Source organism: Sinohyriopsis cumingii, chromosome 11 (genome assembly GCF_028554795.1).
Source record: "Sinohyriopsis cumingii isolate HCF-2022 chromosome 11, ASM2855479v2, whole genome shotgun sequence".
Taxonomy (NCBI): domain Eukaryota; kingdom Metazoa; phylum Mollusca; class Bivalvia; order Unionida; family Unionidae; genus Sinohyriopsis; species Sinohyriopsis cumingii.
Genome location: NC_142971.1, coordinates 60142247 through 60154695, shown reverse-complemented (window position 1 = coordinate 60154695; position 12449 = coordinate 60142247). Strand labels below are relative to the sequence as shown.

The window sequence follows — 12449 nt, the reverse complement described above, 5'->3', positions numbered from 1 at the left end:
GAACATATGGAATGGCCTGTTGTGAGCTCTTCTGGTCATAGACCCAAAGGAACGTATGGGATGGCCTATTATGAGCTCTTCTAGTTTTAGACCCAAAGGAACATATGGAATGGCCTGTTGTGAGCTCTTCTGGTCATAGACCCAAAGGAGCTTATGGGATGGTCTGTTGTGAGCTCTTCAGGTCATATACCCAAAGGAACTTATGGGATGGCCTGTTGTGAGCTCTTCTGGTCATAGTCCCAAAGGAACTTATGGGATGGCCTGTTGTGAGCTCTTCTGGTCATAGACCCAAAGGAACTTATGGGATGGCCTGTTGTGAGCTTTTCTGGTCATAGACCAAAATGAACTTATGGGATGGCCTGTTGTGACCTCTTCTGGTCATAGACCCAGAGAAACTTTTGGGATGGTCATTGTCTGTCATGCAACATTTGTCATGCATATATCAGTTCAAGTTTGTCATTGCTACTAAACTATTTGGAGGAATGCCATGAAAACTTTACACACACATTAATCCATGATCTGGTTGGTCCTAAATGGGGTTTCACTGAAAGACTGATTATGATGTTTAGTTATTTGGTCCTAAATGGGGTTTCACTGAAAGACTGATTATGATGTTTAGTTATTTGGTCCTAAATGGGGTTTCACTGAAAGACTGACTATGATGTTTAGTTATTTGGTCCTAAATGGGGTTTCACTGAAAGACTGATTATGATGTTTAGTTATTTGGTCCTAAATGGGGTTTCACTGAAAGACTGATTATGATGTTTAGTTATTTGGTCCTAAATGGGGTTTCACTGAAAGACTGATTATGATGTTTAGTTATTTGGTCCTAAATGGGGTTTCACTGAAAGACTGACTATGATGTTTAGTTAGTTGGTCCTAAATGGGGTTTTACTGAAAGACTGATTATGATGTTTAGTTAGTTGGTCCTAAATTGAGATGATACAGAGCCTACGATACAATTTATTATGGATGCTTGATGGTCTTCTCATCATTAGAAAGTCTGTCATTTTTATTGTGTTGACAAATTGCTTATATTATGCAAATTACAGACAGACATAGACATACCATCTTTTTATATGCCATTCTCATCCTTGACAAGATAGGAGAAGCACAAAAATACTTCCAATCATACCTGTTAGTTGTTGGGACTTTAATTCAACCTTTTAAGCCATTTCAGAAAACTCCATTTGATCAGAGGGGCCTTGAGTGGTCTAAAGCACTCTCCGCTATGGATCACCGCCATCTCACCTCTGTCTGCGTGGGTTTGAGTCTAAGATTCGGCCAATGTGGGTACGTGAGAAAGCTTGCCAGTAGCTTCTTGTGGGTCGGTGGTTCTTCCCCGGGCTTTCCTGGGTTCTTCCTCCACCATTAATACATGCCGCCATGCATAGCCTATCATGTGCTGAAAAATGACGTTAAACCCCACAACAACAACCATTTGATCAGATGCAAGACTCATCTTTGTCATTACGCCATTTGTTTTGCACTGTATCAATTTTAAAAAATATTTTATTACAATTTCATTTCATCACTAAAAGTTGGATGGCATGATGGTACATGTAGTATGTTCAGAACCAAAGAAATTGTGGAATTTCCTCGTTTAAGAAAAATCTTATCTACCAGTAGAACAAGTTGATCTATGGGAGATAACTTACAATGAAATCCTTCACATCGTACTTCCTGCAGATGCAAAAATAACTATCACCATAGGCACTCATTCTATTGATGAAAAATTAAATTAATGACAACATGTACTCCCCTTCTACAAATTAACAAGGTGGCCACAATTTTTTATATAAAACCAATCTGCTGGTTACATATATTAGGGTAAAGAGGAGACATTCCAAACTTGTTACCCATGTACAGTTTAAATATTTTACAGATCATTTAAAAACCACTTTTGCTGAAAGTTTCTTTGTTGCTTTTTGTTGGATCGAGTTAGGATGCCAGTACATCCAATGTGTTATGCTGTGAACAAGCTTCAGTTAGCTGTAATTGATGGTTATTGTTTTACCCTGGCCTTGAACAAACAATTACCACCAATCAGAATTGAATGTAACATATTTCACAGCATGACACAGTGGAAGAGTAGACTTCAAATTGATCCAAGTTGATACAATATAAAGCAACAGATAAATTTGTGTAAAAGTGGCTATTCCAAGTAGATACGATATAAAGCAACAGATAAATTTGTGTAAAAAGTGGCTATTAGATGATCAGTAATGTACAAAGATCATTTATGGAGAACAAATCTTGAATGTCTTTATGTTGGCTGAACATACTGACATGGTAAACTGATTGGTATGGAATTAGCAGGGGTGTGGATTAGATTTTGAACCACGTGAATTAGACACCTTGTTGTCTGAACATACTGACATGGTAAAGTGATTGGATTGGAATTAGCAGGGGTGGGGATTAGATTTTGAACCAAGTGAATTAGACACCTCGTTTTAATTTGTAGAAAATGTGTGGATATTGGAATATTGTCAATAGTTTTTCTTTTTTTGCTGATAGAATTGAGTGCATATGCCTGCTATGGCTGTCTCAATTAAAAGAATAAAAAGGAAAATAACTAATAATTAGTTGTGACTGCTGACAGTTAAAGTACCCGGTAACTTGCATAGGGTAAGTATCATTTTGTATTGATTCTTTGCCAGTTATATCGATATGGGTGTTGATATGGATTGATACGTCATTATATTGATTAATCATTTCACCTCTATTGCTGATAGCATACATTTATCAGCTTTTGATCTTTGAATAAATTAGTTAACATTGCAATATCATTGTCATTTAAATGTTTGCTTTCACTTCTTCGTTAATTGTTGGGTCAAAATTTACACAAGATGCAATCCATTTTGACTTGGGGGCAAAGCAGTTTATTTTTAGCCCTGATAATGGCTAACAAAATGTCAGATCATTAGATTAAGATGAAACTTTAAATGTTTCTTCATCTACTAATACAGATATGTTGCATAACAAATACAGTCTGTTCTTCAGATACAAGGTAAGGGACAAATATGACCAGTGTTTGTATGCAAACAATATCACATTTTTGTTTTCATTCATTCATTCAGTCATTTTTTTATACTTCAGAGTCCAAGTCCAAGCCCCTCATCTTCACCAAAACTAAAGTTTTCTGATGGTACATGACGTGAAAGACATCAGAATATTGTTAACATCGCCCAGACCCAGAATGGACATTTTTGCTGAATGTTTACCTTAAATGTTAACCCTAAGGGTCCATCCTCTTGTACAGAATGAGAAAGCAATGCATATTTGCAAGTAGTTGTATATAATGTTGTCGTTTTTCTGTCATGTGGGACCATAATTTTGTGATTACCAATGAAAATGTGAGTATCATAACCGAATAATTATCAGTTTGCACACTTTAAGATTGTTGTCTTACAATATTTGCCAGTTTGTGGGTTTTTTTACTTGTCTTTCATCTTAGCACATATCACTGTATTGCTCTTTGTCAAGTGCTTAGCAGGTTGTAATTGTGACTCTGAAGTTTTTCTTGGTTTTAAAACAATTTATATAACTTCTAACTTTTGTGACTGTTGTTTTTATATAAGGTTGCATTGTATAGTCATTGTTGTTTTTCCATGATATACAAATTACTTTGAGACAATAAAATGTGTGAATCAAGATTTGTGCAAACATGCCAATCTATATTGTCTTGCATTTATTATTATAAAATTATCTCCAGCTGTTAAATATTGTAAATTCTTATTTTCTATATATTAAATTCAGGAGTGATTTTTTTTTCTCCTAGAAAGCTAAAATATTCTGTTTGCCCAACTGAATAATCTTGTCCAATCAGAAATACTGATCAGGTCAACAAATTTTGTTGCCATGGTCTAGTCAAATTATTCATTTCATTTGTAGATATATATGATATAAAAAATGCCTAATTTAATCAACACCAGAATTTTTAACATTTATTATTCACTAGGATCACTGTTTGATCTTGGAACACAGAGGAATGCTAACATAAGATTAAAGAATCAATTCTGTTATTCCAAAATAGACTTAATTCTAGAAGTCTGTCAGTTCCGATTTGCCCTAAAATAGAGCTAATTCTGGATACAGCTAATTCTGGTTTTCCCTAAAATATGCATAATTCTACCTGTCTCTTGATTCTGATTTGCCTGTATTTCTCTAATGTTTGATTTAAATTATTATTCAATGAATTTAATATTACTAGTAAGTTCAGAGCTACTATGAATTTAAATGTATTTCCTAATTTAAAGATGTAGCACATGGCAAAATGAATTTCCTTTATATTTTTTATTTTATGGAAATTTAATTTTATCGTATCTCATACATCATTTGATTTTGTTTTCTCACAGGTTTTTTTTTCTTCTCCATCCTGCAACATGCAAGTTAAACAACCATTCTCAGAGGTTAAATTATCTCCCTTCCTTTGCAACATTATCAGAATCAGCTCTGAATAGGTATTTTCCTTGAATACTTGTTATTTTACAATAATTGAATTAGTGTTAAAAAATGTAACCTTTCCTCCACAGTGAGCTTAACATCTGGCATTAACTTGGCCAAGTCTTTAACTTCTTGGTTTATTACAACCAGAAAATCCAAATAATTGGTACACTTTGAATAAAATTTAATCCAACTTAAATTGACTATATTGTTCTTAAAAATCATGTATTATTTCTTTCAGAAGCATGCTTCCTTTCACTGACTTTTCATTCTGCTTATATTTTTGGGACCTGTTCAGATTGTAGAAACAAAAATTTTGACTTTCTCTATTTGTTTACTTCATGAATACATTAATAATAATAATAATAATGTAATCTGTATTAATGCTTCAATATTTGAAAACCACATGATCTTTTCTGACATTAATGAATTCCAAGATAAACTATAATTTCATCTATTCAGTGTGTTAGACTTACACCTTTCATTGTCACATATTGTTATTAATTTAAATTGTTAACTAGCATGAAATTTAAAATCTTTTTTATTGGAAAAACCTGCATGATCAAAAAGGAAAATGGGAAAAAAACCTTCCCCAAGTAAGCAAGGAAAATTTAGTAGTTTCAATTTCGATGAACAGTTTAAGAACATTATTTTAATTTGCAGCTCAGTTATTTATCATGTACATGTTGATGCGGGTTGGTGCTTCTGATGTCTGGAATATTAATTAATAGGAATGACAGTATCAGTTCATAATTTGAGGTTCTCTGGCTTCGTCAACAATTGCATTACAGCCTAGTATGCCATACCTTTAATAGTTTTAGCTACTGTCAGCTGATTCAGGTGGGATAATTTTTAAAATGTGGGATTGCATAACATTACTATAGGTGAATATTTGCATTTATACCTAGTTAAATATCCTTTGAGTTGCCTTCTAGAAATGTCAGTGTTATTATATTCAGATAGAATTATTTTAAAAAATGCATCCAAATTTCTGATGACCTTTTATTTATATGTGGTATGTACCTGTAGCTCATAATGATGGTGTTTGGGTAGGTAAAATCACAACTAATTATATATGCTACCATAATTACTTGTGTATTGTGATATGATGTAGATCATTCTGTCTGTTCCCTACACAATCAAGTTTTCCACCATCAAGCATTACCAAACTGTGTAAATAGTTAGTATTTGGGGTAAGGAGGAAGACTATCAGTATTAGAATCCAGAGGTCAGGGTCACTACAACTGCAAGATTTGGTTTTGGTACTGCAATCCAAGTAGGATATTAAATACCAAAGTATCTGTAGTAAAGTGACTTGCCCAACAATTGTAATATACCTTGACTAAACTCTATGGGTGGCTTGAAGAAAACAAATGTTTTTCTTTCTTCATACTTTCTCATTAGTTCAGTTCTGGAAATATGGTGCCTAGTAAGATCAGGCATCCCAAACAAAACAAAGATAAAGGCAGACAAAGAGAAAATCCATCAAATACAAAGTCAGATGTTTGTTTTACACAAACCTAAATAGTTGGAAAGGTAATTCACTTTGTGGATGGTTTGCACTTAGGGTAACACAGAAACCAGTAAGTTTTGTTCAAGCACACGTACCGCTTCCAAAGGTCAAGGTCATTGAGACCAACACTATCTTACTTGTACTTACAAGTGCCTGCACACAGGACTACATGTGTTAAAGAGCATGTGGGGGCCCCGAGAGGTCTAAAGTGCTCACCGTTCCAGATCACTGCCATCTCACCTCTGTCTGTGTGGGTTCAAGTCCAAGGCTCAGCTAGTGTGGGTACATGGGAAAGCCTGCCAGTAGCTTCTCGTGGGTTGGTGGTTCTTCCCTGGGTTTTCCAGGGTTCTTCCTCCACCAGTTATACTGGCCGCCATGTGCTGAAAAATGGCGTTAAACCCTAGAACAACAACAACAACAAAGGGTGTGTGTATAATGTGTGTATTAAACATTGTGTTTGTATAATGTATGTATAATGTATGTATTAAACATTGTGTATGTATAGTGTGTGTATTAAACAGCATGTGTATATCATGCATGTATTAAATAGTGTGTTTATAATGTGTGTATTAAACAGTGTGTGTATAATTTACCATTCATTAAACAGCATGTGTATAATTTGTGTTAAACAGTGTGTATATGTGTATTAAACATTGTGTGTGTATGTGTGTAATAAACAGCCTGTTTGTATAATGTACTGTTCATTAAACAGCATGTGTGTGTATAATGTACTATTCATTAAACTTGTGTGTATAATGTGTATATTAAACAGCATGTGTATATAATTTGTGTATTAACTGTGTATGTATAATGTACCATTAATTAAACAGCGTGTATGTATAATGTATGTATTAAACAGTATGTGTATAACATGTATTACAAAGTGTGTGTGTATGATGTGTATTAAACAGCATGTGTATATAATGTGCCAGTCGTTAAACAATGTGTGTGTGTGTGTGTGTGTAATGTACCATTCATTAAACAGGGTGTATTATTATGTCACGTGTTTATGCTCGAATAAACACTAACACAAGAAAGAGTGAAAACGACAAGCTTCGAAAAAATACAATAATTTATTTCCCTGGAAAAATTCTGTAAAAAATGAAAAAATATGATCTTGCGGTTTTATAGAATCAGAACCAAAAGTAATCCAAGAATAAAAATTTTGTAGTCCTAATAACAAAATGTTCTACTGATCTCGAGTTCAAATCCTGACGAAGAATCCAAGATGGAAGACAATGATGTATGTTATAACCTGTAGTTTTGAAGTCTATAGTTCCTTGTAGAAACAAGAATTATCACTCTGGTTTTGGAAATCTGAATAAATTTCTTATAAGAACTGTGATTAAGAATCTATCATGCGCACAATTATTTTCCAGTCAAAATTAATTAATCCTTTTGAATCCAAATAATTGGAAATAACTCCCAAGTAATTTGAAATAACTCCAAACAACACAACATACATCTTCCAGTGTAACAGCCCAACTCTCCAAAACAAAGGTTATATCATCTAAAACGTAAACAGGGAGTCACGTGATCATGTTCTGGAAGCTTGTAGAAATTAGGTACTTGTTAAAGATCACATCCACCCAGTGTGGCCCTGACGAAAACCAATCATTTTACTGTAAGAAATAAAAAAACTGTTTACATCTTAAACACAGTCCCATCATGACCTCGACAACATTAAAACTGACAAACAATTCAATTGAAATAAATATATATTAAATCAGATATAATTAAATCAAATATACATAACAGTGTGTATAATGTGCCATTCATTAGACAGCTTGTGTATTACAATGTGTGTGTATAATGTACCATTCATTAAACAGCATGTATTCAACTTTGTGTATATAATGTGCCATTCATTAAACTGTGTGTATGGGTGTAATGTACCATTCATTAAACAGCATGTGTGTATAATGTGCCATTCATTACACAGCATGTGTGTATAATGAACCGTTCATATTAAGTGTTTGTGTATAATGTACGCGTTAAACAGAATGAGTGTATAATATTCCATTCATTGTAATTTTGTCAGTTTCATGTTTTTATGGTTCACGATTATTTATTATAAATGCTAAGTTAGGAATTGCAAGCTATGAAAATATCTTTGCTCAGTGTTATGTCTCCACAGTATAGACTGAAAAACAATTAACATTCATAAGCATTTGTCATACAATTTTCATTTATATCTTTTACACTCAGTCTTAATATTTTTTAATACTAGATCTTTGGCTATACTTAAATATACATTTTATTTTCCTATAGCCTCTGTATAGCTTTTTCTCTTTTTAAAAATCTATTGTGGAATTTTGTTTTGATGTTCTTTTCATAATTTTTAAAAAAAATTTGCTGGAAATAAATTGAATGTTCAGTTGTACTTTGGGGGGAGAGGTATCAGTCATTTGGTATGTTGGAAAGAAGCTGTTCCTACAAAGTCACATTTATTATCCAAAACCTGTTGCTGCAGCAGTTTTGTTGTCTAGAAAAGCTCTGTATAATTTAATTGCAGTCTTTACTTAGATTTTACATAGAAAAGAGAGGTCGTGAGTTCGATCCCAGGTGACTCATACCAGTGACTTACAAAAATGCTACTAACAGCTGCCTCACTTGGCACTCAGCATTAAGAGGTTAGTGTTAGGACTGGTCGGCCTGGTCTCAGGATAATGTGACTGGGTGGGACATCATGCTACATGTCTGCAACATGGTGCCCCATTGCTAGGCATCACTGTAAACTGCCACACCACTGCAGACATCATAGCAATCTGACTGAAAAATTGTTAAAGCTACATTAAAAATCCAAATCATACACACACACACATACAAAGAAAAGACATTTATGTTGCTGCGTTGCATGTTGACTCTCCTAAAATTATACTGTTTTGTGCACATTATTATTACATTGTTACAAAACAATTTGTGTCATATGTTACTGTTTTTAAGTTTTAGTTTTAAATGTTCTATCATACAGACAAGAATTTAGAGATGTTTAACTGCCAAGCTGATGTTTTGCCACCTTAAATCTCGTGCATTAAATAATACAGGTGTGTAGTAATATTACTGTAGTAGTACAGGTATACTGCAGTCATTTTTTCAGTGGTATGTATGGCAAACTTTCACTGTACCTTTGCTTAAGCAGTTTTCATGAGTAAAGAATGTACATAAGTTAAAAATTTAATGATATTAACAACATGTTTTTACTTTTCATGCCAATTTAATTCAGATTTTTTTTTGTTTTAATATTTTTTTCAAAACAGTTGTATTTATCACATATTTATTTTGAATATTGCTGATATATTTATATTTATGATCAATTAATCACATGTTTGATATGTGTCATGTGTACCAGCATTGTTGCCAAAATGGATGTTATGAAAGATATTTGGATAAATTTCAAATTTTGGAAAAATTTCACATTTTAAAATGATTTTTTTAAAAATAATTTACTGGCGAATATAATATGGTGTTATTTTACTATAAATCATTGCAAAATAGTTTTTAAGCTATTGACAAACAGAAATTTTAAAACACTTGAGTCAGGACCCTGACCCAGAACCTTAAATTGCTTTGTCCCTAATATAATTGTGGTATACCATACTGGGGTACAACACTTGTTGTGGTACCCAGCTTTACTATCCAGTGATTTCACTGTAAAACAAGAATTTCTTTTGAAATATTTTAACTGGAGGCAACTGAATGGAACCTTATGCAGCCATATTTGAGCACAGCAAATATTTTAACACATCATTTCAGTACGAAACAAGAGCAGTGCACCAAATTCACAAGATTGTTTGTGAATTTCTATACATTCATCACTGATGGACTGGTTCAGTGAAAAAGAACAGTGGTATCACCACAGGAATAACCACACTAAACCAGTTATACTGCACACTGGGTATGAAAAGTTGCAATTTGGTTTCTACATGTTATACCATACCTGAACAGTTCCAGGTTCATTTTATTGATGGGACTGGTCAATCTTATATAACACACAGTGCCATCTGAATGGGACTGGTCAATCTTATATAACACACAGTGCCATCTGAATGGGACTGGTCAATCTTATATAACACACAGTGCCATCTGAATGGGACTGTTCAATCTTATATAACACACAGTGCCATCTGAATGGGACTAGTCAATCTTATATAACACACAGTGCCATCCGAATGGGACTGGTCAATCTTATATAACACACAGTGCCATCTGAATGGGACTGGTCAATCTTATATAACACACAGTGCCATCCGAATGGGACTGGTCAATCTTATATAACACACAGTGCCATCTGAATAACATGGAGAGCATGGAGGGTCAAGGAAGATTGATTGCAATTCGAATTTGGACTTTGTTTATGCATAATGATATCGGGTAAACTTGTTACAGACAAAAGTCATATGAGGTTAAACTATTAGATTTTTGTTAGCTTTTTCTGCCTTAGAAATATATTATTGACCAATCATATTTTTGATCTTTACATCTTTATATTGTTTTCGTGTAATTATTTTTCTAGTGTATTGCATTCTTTTGCAAATAAAAACTGATGTTACTAAAACATGAGAGGTACTTAATAGAGCAAAGCTTAAAATGAATTCCAAATAAACATCTGTTATATGAAAAATAGCAGTAGTCTCCTCTAATTACACACACACACACACACACACACACACACACACACACACACACACACATGAATGATTTGAAGTGCTTCATCTGTCTGCCTAACTGAAAGTTACAAAATGGGTGAAATTTAGAATGAGTTTGTGTGGTAAGCCAAAACTGATTCACACTGACCAACTTTCACATACACAAGACTAGCCGCCCAGTTTGATTGATTGAGCTTGACTCAAAACGCAGATTGTATGCTCAGTGTTTGCTCTAGACGTCCCCAGTACAGACTGTATTTGAATACAGAACTTGCAAGTTTAAGTCTGGGAAAAAACATCAAAAACTTTAGCCCCCATACGGTTTGTTTAAATCAAGTTAATACATTTTGATATCATCTCTTGAGAAAATGTTGATGTCCTGTAGATTATGTCCTCACAATGTACATGAATGACGTCAAAAAGACAGTATTCTTATATATCCTTATATTGTTCTTGTCATCATCAGGTGCTCTGTCCTTAACAGAGCTATACTCCTGAGAAACGTCAGTCACCGATGAGGCCCATAGCAGCATAGAGAAACTGCCCACTATGGAGGAGCTTGACAAATTGTCAACCTTAGATTAGCTCAGCAAAGCAATCGACTCCCTCCCAAACGACAAAGCACCAGGTAACGACAGCATCCCACCCAAAGCTATCAAACATGGAAAACCAACATTGCTTCAGCCACTGCATGAGCTGCTCTGCCTCTGCTAGGAGGAAGGAGCAGTCCCCCAAGACATGCTCAACGATTATGACCCATTACAAAAACAAGGGCGACCGCAGTGACTATAATAATTGCAGAGTGATTTCGCTCCTATGCATCATTGGCAAAGTGGACGCCCGCATCATACTCAACAAGCTGCGGCTGCTGGCGGACCATGTGTACACAGCATCCCAGTGTGGCTTCAGAGCAGGCAGGTCAACAACAGACATGATCTTCTCCCTCCAACAACTCCAAGAGAAGAGCAGAGAGCAAGGCCATCCACTCTACATATTGTTCATCGACCTCACCAAGGCCTTCGACCTGGTCAGCAGGAAGGGCCCATTTGACCCGATGGCTGGGAAGTGCAGGCCAAGGACCAAAACACTTGGAGACCGATGGTAAGGAAAGGCATAGCAGTCGCTGATGTGAGGAGATAACTGCTGACGGCAGAGAAACGTGAGAGAAAGAAGAGTGCGGCAGCAACTCGAATTTCTCTATGTCTGCATCAACTGCAATAGGGACTGTCACTCACACATATGCCTGCACAGCCACAGCAGATGATGCCAAAACCCCAGAGACAGACGACAATCCAAGGGTGCTATTTGCATGGTATCTTTAGACTCGGCCGCCAATGATGATGATTGATGTTCTTACAACATTCTTCCTGATATAAATTTTATTTTTCTTTGCCACAAAAGATGAGATGCATTTATTGTAGTGCCCAAAGACCAGAAGTCCTACATTCTGATTTCATTTCATCTTAAGCTCGCCTGGCCATAGGCTAAATGAGCTTGATGGTATGTCCCTCTGTCCACCGGTGTCTATCAACAATTCCTGTTCTGAACTCATCAAAGGCCATTGGGCCAATTTCAGCCAAACATAGAGCAGAACATCCTTAGACAGGCCTATACAATTTCCCCATTGTTCCTATACAGTCCCAACCTATGTTAAACTTTCCCTTGTCCCGCTATAGTCCCACCCATTTTAAATTCCCCTTGTCCCTATATGTCCCCTTGGTGCTTTCCCCTATGTTCTCATTTGCCCAACGGTATCAATCTGTGGCTATGGGCTATATATGTTCATGTCTATATCTCCCCTGTAGTTGTCTCTCCCTAGAGTAGCACGTATTCAGGTTATC

The 12449-nt window shown here is 35.2% G+C and overlaps 1 protein-coding gene across 3 annotated transcripts in view; it reads left to right on the top strand.

Annotated features, from left to right (window-relative positions):
• LOC149788533 (uncharacterized) overlaps positions 1–10517 on the top strand; it is a 39621-nt gene extending 29104 nt beyond the window's left edge. For all 3 annotated transcript variants that reach the window (XM_089974547.1, XM_089974548.1, XM_089974549.1), the window contains exon 5: positions 3100–10517. In XM_089974547.1, the coding sequence (XP_089830673.1) occupies positions 3100–3156 (57 nt within the window). In that variant the 3' untranslated portion in view covers positions 3157–10517. The remainder of the gene's footprint in view (positions 1–3099) is intronic.
• Positions 10518–12449: the final 1932 nt, after the last annotated feature.